The 14,668-nt window shown below is 40.2% G+C and overlaps 2 protein-coding genes across 3 annotated transcripts in view; one reads left to right on the forward strand and one right to left on the reverse strand.

Moving 5' to 3' along the window:
• The window catches only part of LOC109927967 (electrogenic sodium bicarbonate cotransporter 4-like), a 51,503-nt gene extending 47,353 nt beyond the window's left edge, over positions 1–4,150 (forward strand). The window contains exon 20 of the mRNA XM_048618483.1: positions 4,073–4,150. Coding sequence (XP_048474440.1) covers positions 4,073–4,150 — 78 coding nt within the window. The remainder of the gene's footprint in view (positions 1–4,072) is intronic.
• A 928-nt stretch (positions 4,151–5,078) lies between these two features.
• Positions 5,079–14,668, reverse strand: part of mthfd2 (methylenetetrahydrofolate dehydrogenase (NADP+ dependent) 2, methenyltetrahydrofolate cyclohydrolase) — a 24,034-nt gene continuing 14,444 nt past the window's right edge. For both annotated transcript variants that reach the window (XM_048618552.1, XM_020527982.2), the window contains exons 6-8: positions 12,791–12,883; positions 11,054–11,179; positions 5,079–6,870 (exon numbers count right to left, since the gene is read on the reverse strand). In XM_048618552.1, coding sequence (XP_048474509.1) covers positions 6,746–6,870; positions 11,054–11,179; positions 12,791–12,883 — 344 coding nt within the window. In that variant the 3' untranslated portion in view covers positions 5,079–6,745. The remainder of the gene's footprint in view (positions 6,871–11,053; positions 11,180–12,790; positions 12,884–14,668) is intronic.

Raw genomic sequence — 14,668 nt, forward strand, 5'->3', positions numbered from 1 at the left:
TAACTCCGATGCTGTGTTGAGATTGAACGATTGTTTATATAAATGCCTCTTTTACCATCTTCCTGCCTGTAAGCTCTTCTCCTTAAATTCAATGCTTTCAGAGCAAGCTATGCTCCATTTTGAACAGGATTACAATCCCAATGAGAACAACTTACTGCTTTTACAAACAAATTGTTTTAATTATAATTAATTGCACAGTGTGAAGTGGAGGGAGCTCAGATGGTGTAGGTCAAGTAGCTCTTAATCACCTCGTAACTTTTCAAAAGTTCTGGGCTATAGATTTTCCATTTGATGTTGCTGCAGTTTATTTCTATTTAAGTGATACAAAAGTGGGAATTCCTGATCAACCTTAAATGATTTCTCATGGCAGGTAAAGACTGTTCTACAAATGTCAACCATGTATTTCTTTACTCCATTTTTAATTTATTTTGTAATTGATGTATTTGAAATCATTCATAGAAATTACGATGCATGACAAATTAATGCTGTGAGTTTTTGTCTGGCAGTCCATCTCCAAACTGATAAGAGCACTTCATAGAGTGAGACATCAAACAAAGTAGACCAGAAAACTGTTATTTGTTTGATTCGGCCTGAAGAGGCTTTACTGTTTTCTGAGTTTGGTTTAAAGAAAAATCAGTTGAAATTAAGTGAGTCAACATTTGCTTTATCAGTGCAAACACGAAACAGTTCAAAATCTAACAGCATGCAATTTATTCAACAAAACAACTTTGAAAGTATTTCATGTCAATAATAAACACTCAACATTATCCTTTCAAAGTACATGGTTAAAAAAGAGTTGACATGTATGAGCTTCACCGTCATCATCTGTTGCTTACATTCACCTTAGTTCGTTCCACCTGTCAGTAGATGTTGGGGCAGCACTGCTGCCTCACAGCAGAATCCCAGGTTTGATTCCACCCTCGGGTGATTGGCTGTGTGGAGTTTGCACATTCTCCCCGTGTCTGCATGGGTTTCCTCCCAGTCCAAAGACGTGCAGGCTAGGTGGAGTGGCTATGCTAAGTTGGCCATAGTGGTCCGGGATGTGTAGATTAGGTGGGTGATAGGGTCTGGGTGGGATGATCTGAGGGTCAGTGTGGACTCGTTGGGCCAAAGGGCCTGTTTCCATACTGTAGGGATTCTATGATCTATGATGTTGCCAATATTTTCAGGTCCAGGTACCAATGACATAAGTCAACACTAGGTTCACCCTACCTTGTATTCATTCTATGACAAGACAATATTTGTTAAAACTGTAGAACCAAATGCTCCAGAAACTTACGCACATGATTATTTCCTGTGCAGATCAATTTCCCCCTGACCCCCACCCCCACAGAAAGAAATAGAATGGTTAAATACAAAGTAGCAAGTAGGAGTTCGAACTTCCTTTGTGCCACACAAATAAATTTTCAATCACTTTATGCATTCAGGGAACGTGGGTTGCACTGGCATGACCAATGTTTATTGTCCAATCCATCGCGGTCTTTGCAGCAGTGGTGGATCACTGCTTTCTTGAACCACTGCAGTCCATTTAGTTGTAGAGTTTCAATCCATCCACGGAGAAAGAAGGGCAATTCATTTCCATGTTAGGATGGTGCATACCACCAACCATACTAATGAAACTTGCAGGTTTAGTGTTCCCACCTCTCTGCTGCCCTTGATGGATGGCTTCTTTATAGATCATACATCATTATTCTGAATTTTCTTGATAACATGGCCAAGTCTAACCATGAACCAACATCACTGACTAAGCAGACAAATTGCCAAATGTTCTCATGATTATTTGAGACAATGTCAACACCACATCGTTCAGCATAGACAGTCAAGACAAATTCCTTGCTTCGAGAAACAATTATGAAGAGGTGCGAAGCCAATCCAAGTTTTATCATTTACCAGCAAGTAAATCTCTCTCTGCTATGTTGTTGCCTTGCCCTGTGTTCTGAATATTAAAACAGTTTTGTCTGTGCAGCAGCATCGGTAGAATAAATCTAGCCTGCCTGCTCGCAGAAAAAATGACTGAGGTAAAACTCAAATAACACAAGCATGGTCCTTGGTCAGAAGGTACAGAATGGACTCAAATTCTTTCAGGAGATGGTGTCTGCAAAAAGAATAAATGGGTTAAGTCCATCGGGAGGCTGCACAGGTCACAGCTTTCCTTGGTGTTTATGTAAGTATGTAGTTAAATGATTGAACCAGGTGTAAATAGTTAAATCTTTGTGTAGGATAAGATTAACAGGTGAAAAATCTTCAATACAAATTGGAGATGAATTCATTCAGCAATGATCATTCCAGATTATTTGCACCATCTAAGTGCTTAGAAAATCAACTTCCTTATGACAAATACGGCGAGTTACCCCAACTGATGCTTTTCACCAGATAAAGAGTTGCTCAAGACATTATACCATGATTCTATCAGCCTTTTGAAGTGACGTACAAGATCTTACAATTTAATCCTAGCAAGAGCAGAGGAGCTACACGCCAGTGCTTTAGCCAATACTCATCCCTGAAGCAACATAAATGAAATAGACATTGAAATTACTCATTTGTCTCATTGAGATTGGTGAGATCTGGCTGTGTTCACATTGAAGCTGACAGTTCATGTCTCTTCTGCGGACAATGAGAAAAACTTTTTATTTCACTGTCTCCTTCATTTATGCTAAGACCCCAAGATGCTTCATTGTGCCCTTCTAAAACAAAATTTGCACTGAACTCCAGAAGAAGTTATTTGTGCCAAAAGATTAGTTGGAGGTAGGTTTTCAGGCACATCTTTAGAAAGGCAAGGGAGTTCAAAAGAGAGGTGGTTTTACAAAGAAATTCCAAAACTTAAGACAGCTGCCAATGATGTAACAATTAAAACAAAGGGATGGACAAGGCTGAATTAATGAATTAGAAAGCAGACAGTTCTGCTGTCAAACAAGCAGTCTGCCAATGTTGAGAGCGTTGAGGGATGTGGTATAGATGATGGTGTTTGGGACCCTCAACTTACATTATTGGAAAGCTACTGTTTTTGAAATCACGTCAATGTGACACAGCTTGAAAAATACAAAAAAAAAATGCCCAAAGAAAGATAATGGGAAAACATGAGTTAATGATGCATTGATTGAAAGAAAATCCATTGAACGTAATTCTGACTAGAATTTCATAAGAGTGGAAACAGGCGTGGAGACAAACATATACTATGTCAAACATATTTAGTAAGGTTATTCTCATATCTCAAATGATAACAGCCTCTGATAACACACACATCAATAGATAAAAAGGCACAATATTTGATGTCTTAGCAAGTTAAAACTTTATACAGTATTTGCATTCGCTGATAATGTTGCAACGCTTAGTCCTGGTCCTCTTCTATGGGCTTTAAACTATACTTGCCATGATATGCTGGGTGCTGTTACAGTGCAATTCCTGGTTAGACGCCAAGTGGTTATTTCTCCAGAATAGAGAATTTAGAGCATAGAGACATTGTTGCTGGAGGAGCAGAATTGTTGTAGTCTCTCATGAGTGTATTAAACAAAAGATGAACAAGGCACCCAACATACACATTTCCCTCCCTCCGCCAAGGATTCCAATTAACACCCCAATCACAAAGAATGACAGGGCAAACACATTCCTCCAATACGCTATTCACTCAACCCCCCTCCCCCAAGAGAACAAACTTAGGTTGTTGACTTGCTCGCCTTGTTTTCATTCAGACGTAACTATAGTTACCCAAGCCAGTCAGACATGCATGGGAATTCCAAGAGACATGGTTCTCAACCCATAAGGCAATCAACAGACATGTAGAATTGGACCCCATATACAAACCCATACAGAATAGAACCGGAAATGACACTGCTCATCACAATGGACCAGACAGTAAGAATTCCAAGCAGATTAGAACAACATCAATTCATGCCAGACCTCACTGATGATGTTACCTAGCATGGTGACTAAATGTCTGAACGAAAACAAGCCAGCTTGACGAGCAAGTCAGCAACGTCACCCACAACCTGAGCTACAAATCTTTGCGAAAACTTTAAAGAACAAATTAGTTGCATTGTGATTTATTAAACTGTATTTGCTGTTCTCGATGCAGTTCTGTACACCTCAAGACCAATCTCAATTTGTTGCAGTGGATTCTTTCCAGTTCTGGAAAGTCAAACTGAAGCATTAACTTTTTCTTCTAGCCACAGATACACCAGACCTCTTAGCCTTACCTGTATTTATTTTTTAAAAAAGCAGATTTTAATTGGTGTCAATTAGTTATCAGGAATTTGAAGCTTAGTTGATGCTTTTCTCTTCCAGCAGTGGCCTCGGGTTATTGCTTCAGTCGGCAGAAACCAAACACTGAACGAGGAACATTGTTACTTTTAACTTACGCTCTGATATTCCAAAAATTTGCCCTTTTGTACTGATTAAACCAGATCTCTAGAAATATTTATCACCTTTACCACCTTGCCGAGGTAAGTGTAAGGACAGTATGTTTTAAGTTTTCTTAATCTATTATAGAGGACAACAATTTCCATTTCCCCTAATTTTATTGATTTGTAAGGATTGTGGCTCCTCGGGATGAGAAAGCACTCCGTTTCGTCTACTTTTCTACCTCACTCCTCCTTCCTCATTTGGTTTTCCCCATTCCTGAAGACAGCAACTCTGTACAGTATGATTTCGGGAAAACAAAAATCAGTGTGCACCAATTTCACTTAAGGTTGAGAGAGGTGGAAAGATAAGCAGCAGCAAATAAATAGATAGATAGATTCTGGCTGCGCCTATCTGCAATCAAGAATGATGAGTGCTCATTTTTGTTTTCCCCTGAAGCCGGTGAAATGAGGGACGGCTCTTAGTTTGGCATGACAGAGATTAAACCAGGAATCTGTTACCTCTTCAGTTGTACTTAAAGAAGTTTGAGAAAAAGAACCAGTAAGAATGATAATTTATTGTGAATTACAAGCTCTAAGAGGATTTTGTATGAAAAGTTAATACAAATATGTAAACTTAAACTGCCACGAGCTCATTTGATCTCTGTTCAATTACTGTGTTGTGGTACAATTTTTGTTGTTCAGTTGACCATAGTACCAGGAAAGAAAAACAGAACACCACCTAAAGACAACCTGTTTAATATTGGTGTCTACACATCCTCCTTTCTAAAAACACTGATACCGGGGTGGCCAGTGATATTCCATACACAACTTTGAAATGAAATAACTGCATTTTCACACTTGTACGTTTCACAATGAGAGGACAAGATTTACTCTGGATATTGTAACAAAATTTTATTTCACAGCCTGAACCACTCTTACCATAAAAAGAGATATGTTATATTACACATTATGCCTCAATGCTTTAATGTTTGGCATGAAAAGTAAAATCATTATTCAAGATTTTACTGGAGAATTATGACAACTTATGGTCACTACATTCTTAACAAAGTATGCAGACCCTACAATTGTGATAAATTGTTGTAACAGCTGATAGTGAAAATTTAGCTATTTCTAGCAATTATTGTTTCATCATTATTTGCATCAATTTAGGAACTTGACACTGCCCCATAAAACAGCTCCACCTACATATTTGTTTCTCAAAGTGCTGTGAAGAATGCGAAATCAACCTCAAACAGTCTAATAGCTTTGAAATGAAGAAACTGCATCAGCATCTAAGATCATGCTGCTTCAATTCAGTTCGATACCATTCTGCTCAGTTCATCCAAAAAGTGTCTAGTCAACAGTTTGACAGCAGGTTTGAGAGACCGAGTGGCTGGGAGGATCTGACATACATGACGTGGAGGTACCAGTGAAACCGGGATGAACAAAGTCAAAAATCCCACGACACCAGGTTATGGTCCAACAGGTTTATTTGAAATCACAACCTTTTGGAGGACAGCCCCTTCATTAGGTGCAGTGAAAGGAGAGCACACAGACACAGTTTACAGGCAGAGACATGAAAGGCAGAGCCCTTTGTGTGTGTGCTCTCCTTTCACCGCACCTGATAAAGGGGCTACGCTCCAAAAGTTTGTGATTTCAAATAAACCTGTTGGACTATAACCTGGTGTCGTAGAATTTTTGACTCTGACATGCACAGAAGACAGGGTGCTGTCTTGACTTTCAGTAAGGGAATGCTGATATGCAAATACAGTACATTGTGAATGTCAACTATGGTGCTTCAATGGAACAATTGATAGCAGTCATTTTATTTGATGTTAAGGGGTTATGCATGCATGTAGAAATTGTGACTGGTGTTATTTGCTGCAGAATAAGATACTGCAAAGTGATAGAAATATTTCTATGAATCATGCTAAATCCATCTGCATTTACAATATGCCTGGCAAGTACTAAATCACTACAACAGTGCAACCTTCATTAGACTTTCTTCATTTGACACCTTCAGAGTACACAAACTTTATACACAGGCCCTTTCCTGATACGCACAATTCCTTACCTGCTCATCCCAACTTCATGCCCAGGAATAAAATCCATTTTTTTGAATAATTTAAGGGAACTATCCCCAATTAACCTTAAAGACTTTCTGTAGGAAGCATCTCAGTAACACACAAAGTATAAAATTGCACATAATCTAGATCCTTAACTAAGGAGCTTCGAAATAAATTATACTCAATGCAAAGTGAAAAACTTAACGCCCACAACCACAATGAAAATAAATAAATTGCTCAACTATCAGCCTTTGGTATGTGTAGATGTAAAACAGTACATTGGAATGTTCAGTAGGGTACTCTGCCCCATTTCTCTGTGGCACTATGAGGGTAACCACTTGTTTAGTTCTCTCTCAGCTTCAAGAGTTTCTTGGCTGCAATGATCGTGTTCTTCATCAGCATTGCGACGGTCATGGGTCCAACTCCTCCTGGCACTGGTGTTATAAAGCTGGCTTTTTTCTTGACCTCTGAAAATGGTACAAGAAGTATTGCAAGGTAATTTTGTTTTTCTATGTCCCCACAGTAAAGTAAACCCCACTGTTAACATAAAAGGACAGACTGCAAGAATTCCAAATGCACTTAGTTAGGAACTTCATTGGTGCTCGTGCTCCATTGATTTCAATGTTACCTAAATTCTGAGAATTGAGCAATAAAAAGAAATAAAATGGAGCGACCTGGTCTTAAATGCAAAACAACCTACTGGTCTTCAACAATCCATGTTGGGATTCCCACTAAGTTTAACATCCCATGAAACAGCAGCAGACAGACATTCACTTTGTGACGCAGTCTTATTGGAGCATTCTTTCTCAGTCAAAGAAAATTTAAATCACATGCAAAAGAGGCACTCAACAGGTCACAAGCTCATTAACAAGACTTCATTAACTAATCTAATCAAATCAACAATTTAGACTTCCCCAGGCCAGGAGGAAGAAAGGTTATACATACTCCAGATGGTAGACACTCCAGAAAATTCACCCATTCTAAAAACACAGCCCGAGTCTCCTGCAACTCAAAATGTTTTCTTGCAGAAATGGTGAATGTGAATTGAACATCTGGAAATTTCATCTGTTACCCAGCGTTCCGCATGAACCATGTGTGTCCCCAGAGCATCCTGGTGATCCAGGTGATGTGCAATCAAGTGATTGACTCAAACAGTCCATGGATTGATAGTCAAACCTGCTCATTTGTAGTCCCCCTATTCACATGTACTATCATTAACCAGGGACACAGTACATGACAGTTGACACAATACATGATCCCAGACCAGAGTGCCAAAGTTATGTTTCATGTGAGGTAGGAACCAGTGACTTTATCTCCCTTAACAGAGACATAGTATGAGATCAAAGGAAAATCTGTGCAATGTGGGTGCTGCTGGCTGGCCAGTATTTATTTCCTGCACCTAGTTGCCTATGGGAAGGTGGTGGTAAGCTGCCTTTTTCCAATCATTGCAGCCCACCTGCTGTGGTTGACCCACAGTGCCATGAGGGAGGGAATTCCAGGATTTTGGCACAGTGACAGTGAAGGAATAGTGATACTTCCAAGACAGGATGGCGAGTGGCTTGGAGGGGACCTTGAAGGTGGTGGTGTTCCCGTATGTCTGCTGCCCTGGTCCTTCTAGATGGAAGTGCTTGTGGGTTTGGAAGATGCTGTCTGAGGATCTTTGAGTTGCCGTAGTGCATCTTGTAGATGGTTCACGCTGCTGCTACTGAGCGTCGGTGGTGGAGGGAGTGGATGCTTGTGGATGTAGTGCCAATCAAGAGGGCTGCTTTGTTCTGGATAGTGTCAATTTTTTTTTTTTTTTTATTTTGAGTGTTGTTGGAGCTGCACTCATCCAGGCAAGTGGGGAGTATTCCGCCAAACTCCCGACTTGTGCCTTGCAGATGGAGTACAGGCTTTGGGGAATCAGGTGGTGAGTTAATGGCCACAATATTCCTCGCCTCTGACCTGCTCTTGTAACTACTGTGTTTATGTGTTGAGTCCACTGAAGCCATGGGATCCCACAGTTTTGAACAAACAGCAGTAATCTTTAACGTGTCACGTTGGAATAGTAATGACGTTGTAAAGACTGCATTTTTGTTTCGTGTTTTTGACAGTGGACTGTAAAAGGAGAACAATGGTTTCAAACGAGGATTGTTGAGGGATTGCTGCACTTCTTAGAAAGCAAGCAACCTGACACCCAATTCAGGACTGTTGACAGAAGAAGTGCTGTCTCAAGCAGTAGAGGATGGTTTGCAGAAGACTTGGACCAAAGTACTTACAAGTAGAGATTCAGCGAGGAACAACTGGCTAATTGATAATTGGTCACTTGTCCAAACACTCCTGACAAAGAAACAAAAAAAAAAAAAAAAAAAAAAAACAAACAGAACCGCTGGAAAAGCTCAGCAGGTCTGTCAGCATCCATGGACAGAAACCAGAGCCAATGCCTCAGGTCCATTGACCCTTCCTCAGAACCATTTTTTACCATTGACAGGGGCCCACCAACAATTGTAATTAGTTCAGGAGGCAACTGAAAACATTTGGGAAAAGATGGATGTGTGATAACTACCTGTTTTCTGCACTAAAAGCCACTTTAAGCCTAAAGGAAACCAGTTTACTTTTCCTTAAGCACCTGTTGTAAGCTCTCACTTTTACTAAGTCATAAAAACATTAACTACAAACCAGTCACCGCATGGTGCCTGCAAATATTCAGAAAAGAGACAGACAAAAGCAGCACAACAATCACTTCAGCAAATCCCCATGAACAGAAGTCACAAACTGCCTTCCCAGACTTACCCTCCACCCATATCTTTGTCTCTCGAGTGCACATTTTTGTTCAATAAGCAAGAGTTTAATTGGATTAGAGTTTAAACTTGGAGAATTATATGCTGACAATTCATAATTGGTCACATTACAAGTAAATAGATACGCTTTATGCAAGTATTAATTGTTGTGAAGTACAGAATTTACTGTGTTGTTAACCCTGGACAGTAAGTCAGGTTAACTGGGCATTTCTGCATTTTTAAGCGATCTTTGTAAGATTGTCAAGTTTTGTGACAACTCTGGAAATAGCAGGGCGTGACTTCCAGCACGCCACCATAGTGGTGTGTAACAGCCAACATAAAAGTTTAGCATTTAATTAGAAGTAACTAGAGGTCAACATGTTTAACAGAAACTGATCAGAAACCTCATGGAGCACATCTGTGACTTGATACGATCGTAATGGATACCATAGATTTCACAACAGGTCCCCAGACCTCAGTAACATTGTTGGTCACCAAAACCCTTTTTAAAAACTTTAGGAGGGATTCTAAATTTTTCTTTATTCAAGCCCTGGCTTCAGACCTCCCTCAGAAGCCGATCAGCCGTGAGCCAGTTCAACGATTCATGTTCAGGCAGTTATCTTCTGTTCCCAAGTGTACATACCTAGATTCTGGAAATTGCAATCTGTTCACAGATCCAGCTTTTCATGAACAGTTAGCTTCACCATGACACTAAGGGTTTGGAGTAGATTTGTAGCTCGGGTTGTGGGTGTTGAGGTTGGTTGGTTCGCCTAGCTGTTTCTTGTTTCACAGACATTTCGTTACCATGCTTGGTAACATCCTCAGTGCAGCCTCCGATGAAGCGTCGGTGTGTTTTCCCACCTGGTTTGTAAACTCTGGGGTCCGTTGAGATGGATTGCCTCACTTCCGGTTTTCCTTCATAGTGGAATGTATATGGGGTCGAGTTCAATGTGTTTATTAATAGCATGCTTTGTGGAGTGCCATGCTTCTAGGAATTCTCGTGCCTGTCTCTGCCTAGCCTGTCCCAGGATCTTGGTGTTGTCCCAGTCGAAGTGGTGGTTCTCCTCGTCCATGTGGATTGAGATGAGCGAGTACTGGTCACGACTTCTTGTAGCCAGCTGGTGTTCATGTACTCTTGTTGTTAGTTTCCTTCCTGTTTGTCTGATGTAGTGTTTCTCAGTCTCTGCAGGGGATCTTGTAGATGACATTGGTCCTGTCCACGGCAGGGAGTGGGTCCTTAGTTCAGGTGAGCACTTGTCATAGGGTTGACGTGGGCTTGACATGACAGCGACATGACAGCACTGCCTCTGGGTTTTCACTCCCCTCTTTTCACTTACCTTGTTCATTTGCACCAAGCCTATGCTGCTTGTTGACTTTCCAACCCTCAATTTCCATCACCGAAACAGGAATTAATCACAGGCTTCTGAACCCTTGGTTTCCAGGGCTTTGTCAAAGCCCAACTCTAACACTTAGCTGTACCTAATGGCTGCTCAGACTTCATATTCCTAACTGCATGCAGCAATCCAACTGTTGTTGGGACTTCTCCCCAAGCCCTAATGAAGAACCCTGTAGTCTTACTTCTCAGCAGCACTGTAGTGTCTTTACTTTCAGGCCCGAAGATCCAGGTTCAAGTCCACCTGCTCCAGAGATGGGTCATAGCATGTCTGCAGTGGTTGATCAATCTAACTGTCATTGTAACTTGTCAAATTCGTGATAATTAATTTCTCGTGCTTATTTAGAAGCTACTGGTCCCTTCCAAAACACTAAACAAAATTACAAACAGAATATATTCTGCTGCAATTGATGAACCCTAACTGAATTTATTAGGCTCACATCATTGTGCTTCATCCAAATTGCATGTGTTATTTTCATAATTCACCAAGCCATTTACCTTCAAAATCAACGTCACCAACAAGTTTTGGCTTCCCAGTGATTGGGTCCTGAATACGATTGATACCAACATCAATGACTGCTGCTCCTTCTTTAATCATATCAGCTGTGATTAGCTTTGGAATACCTGCAATACACAAGTCATGCCAAGTAAGTCACAATTCATTACGTTTGCAATCTTGTTTTTCCGAGACAACAAACGAAATTGCTTTGCAGCGTTCGCACTTCTTTCAATTTGTTTTTTCGAGGACTGTCCCTTTAATGAGCATTTCATCTTTGGTGTTTAGAAAGTTTGGAGGGAACTGTGATAACGCTATTAGTCATTTAGGACTGACATGAAAAGAAGTTTGTTCATATGGAGGGTTGTGAATCTTTGTATGTCTCTATCCAAGGAGGATTGTGGATTCCAATATAATTATAACTAAGGTTCATATATCACTGGACATTTAGGCAACAAAATACAGAGGTAGGTTAGGAAACTGAATATGATGTGAAAGTTGAATCACGTTCTATTTAAGTGGTACAACAGACAGCAGTGGCTGTACAGCCCATTGCTGCTCCCGTTTTTTCGGATACAATCTCTGCCAAGTCAGGAATCCTGAACTCGAGCTGTTGCAGTGTTGTTTTTCAAACATATGTTAAAGTAAATACTTCAACTTGTTACGACTGGGAATTCATACCTAAATTAAGAGATTGCAAGAATTAAAAGCAAACTGTTGGTTTATCAGTCTCAAACAAACACAGTCAAATAATGTTGCACAACTGAAATTGCTCCCATTGCTGCAAGACAAAGAACCACCAGTTGCAGATAAAAAAAGAACCCAAAAGGATATAATTGATCAATTTAGGGGAAATCTAAACATTAAATGCAGAAGTGACATGGTCAACTAGAGAACAGGAAAAACACATATTACAAGTTAGGCATCTCCAGAAATAATGACAAAGAACATGAATGGTTTCTCACCGCCCAAGCACCAGAATACATTTGTTTTGTGACATTATTGCAGACATGATGAGATTTGCCTCAATGCTGTGCAACCACTGGGAAAGAAACAAGCGTTCTGACAAACTTCAAGTATCACAGATAAACAGAAATGAAGCATATTTTCCCTGCTCTGTTTGTTCCCTTATCTGCACAGATGAAGCAGAAAAGTAGACTAAATTGCAAACTTATTTAGTACTGGAAAAAAAAAGTTCTTGGTGCAAACGCTTATTCCATGAAATGTATTGTCAGTGCCATTTCAGTACATTTCATCACATTTTACTTAGACCCGTTAAGAACATTTGGCATTTATCTTGCTTGATTTTTTGGGGGAGGGAAAGTGCTGACAGAAGTTCAGATTTGGGAATCAGTTCAGAAGAAAAGGACAACACTGAAAAGTAGAGAGATGACAATGGTTTCATGAACAGTTGGCAGATCAAACATTCATTGAACATAGTTAAACATTCATACCTGAAAATTCATTGCCTTAATCACATCAGTCAGGGTGATGGAAAAATCCAGATACCCTTTAGGGAGTGCTCCTGAACCAAAACAAAAAAATACATACCTTGCAGATAACAAAGCTGAGTCTTTGCACGCCAGTGGGCATGCGTGTCTGCCTGCATCTGTGCGCCCATCAGGGGGAAGGCTGGGGGGTGTTCTACTTGTTGCCAATTTGTTGAAACCTTAAGAAACTCTTCCTAAGTTTGCTTTTCAAACCACAGTCTCAAACATGACTGAAGCATAGAAGCTCACCTGCTGCAGCCACAATAATATCAGCGAGCTTGGTATGTTCCCTCAGCTGGTCTTTCGGTGTGTATCGATGAGAAATAGTCACTGTAGCATCCCCTGCAAGATGATAACTGCTTTATTCAAAGTAGTGATCAAAGCAACAAATCCCCTTTCTGCACAAAATGTTAGAATGAGAAGAACTCAAAAGCAGAATGAAAAAGGCACAATTACTTCCAGTGAGCCACCCAGTAAAATCTAGCTTCAAAAAAAAAATCTATGATTAACCTATTCAAACAAATGGTGCACCATGAGATCAAAGGCTGTGATGATCAATACCACAAGTTCTTTCCTAACTTCTGAAGGGGTAGGAGATAATACCTTAATACTCTGTTCTATATGTGACAAAAACCAGATTATTTAGTGGAAGGACCAATAACAAGGAGGCAAGGCGGGAGGTTTACAGGAAGATCTTTTCACTCAAAAGGATATTGGGAGTCTGAAATGCACTGCATGGGAGGCTAGTGAGGCAGGACACCTCACCCTTTAAAAAGTACTTCGATAAATACTTGAAGCTCCCTAAGTACCGAAGCTATGGGCCTGATGTGGAAAAGCAGGACTAATGTAGGTTATTTAAGTTTGTACTGCCAACAATACAAAAGGGCTGAAAGGCCTTTCCTGTTCTGCACGATTTTATGATTTGCTGCCTGAGCATGTCAGAGTTTTATTGTTACAACTTAGCAGCTACAAAAAGGTCAAATGAATTGCTAATTGCATCCATGGATAACTAACTATCTTCCATGGAGTTTCGATGATGGGTTACTGGACTCAAAAATGTTAAGGCAATAGTCATCCTGGCTAGACATATCCCAAACAACTTATCCAACGAACAAAGGAGGGCGAAGACTTAAAGGCACTGGGTATCGCTACACAAAGAAAGCTACAGTAGCAAGCCATCCAAATGATTGACTCTGTTCACTGTGTCTCCCTGATTGGCCAGAACTATTCAAAAGTTCCTGAAAATCATCCAAAAAGGTTAAAAACAGGGTTCAGCTGCAGACCTCTCTCTCTCGCAATTTTCTGAGGCCTTGTGAGAAGACCAGTACAGCAAGAGGCAGAGACCAGCTGACCATCCAACGTGAGAGCACGCAGAGGTTCGCCAACTCAGAGACAGAGCCAGCGAGGGAGCGACTGTGTAAATCTACGAGAGACTCGGGAAGTATTGTAAGCTTAAGGGGCCAAACTGAATTAGAGATACAATGTTTAATAATAAAAGTCGTTCTAACTTTATTAGGACCAAAGTCAGGACTGTTTTGCATTGGTACCAGTTTGTGTTCTTATTGATTCGATCGCTTCAGTATCATGGGACACTTGGGCAAATTCATTCAAAACATTCTGGTTGGAGCTGTCTAAATTGTTTTAAAGGAGAGGCTAGACAACAGTGTTGACAAGAATCAAACAATTCCTATCATATTGGCATGTTGTTGCTTTGTATTTATAAAGAATTTTCTTCCAAAAAAAAATAAAAGCATGAAGAGATTCCACTAAATTCCAATGGACACATAGCTTTAGACAGTAAGGAAAGGTCCGTACACTACTTTCAGGGAAAATTCATGACAATATGCAGAAATCAACAGACATTGTAACTTGGATTGAATGAGATGCATTGTAAATGGCCCAAGGATAAAAAGTAGGGAAGTCTAGTAAACACTGGGATCGTGCCAATACCTAGGAGATGTCCATTAGGTTGTCCATCACTGATCTGTCACATGAATAACCTGATTGGATGTGTATCTGAACAATTAGTAATGCAATTCATTTGTGGAAAGGGCAGGCTGAAAACAAATGTAGAAGAGTTTATGTCTTCCCTTTGTTCAATGAAGCAACTTCTGGAACCAACCCCAA

This window comes from Rhincodon typus, chromosome 40 (genome assembly GCF_021869965.1).
Source record: "Rhincodon typus isolate 14 chromosome 40, sRhiTyp1.1, whole genome shotgun sequence".
Classification (NCBI taxonomy): domain Eukaryota; kingdom Metazoa; phylum Chordata; class Chondrichthyes; order Orectolobiformes; family Rhincodontidae; genus Rhincodon; species Rhincodon typus.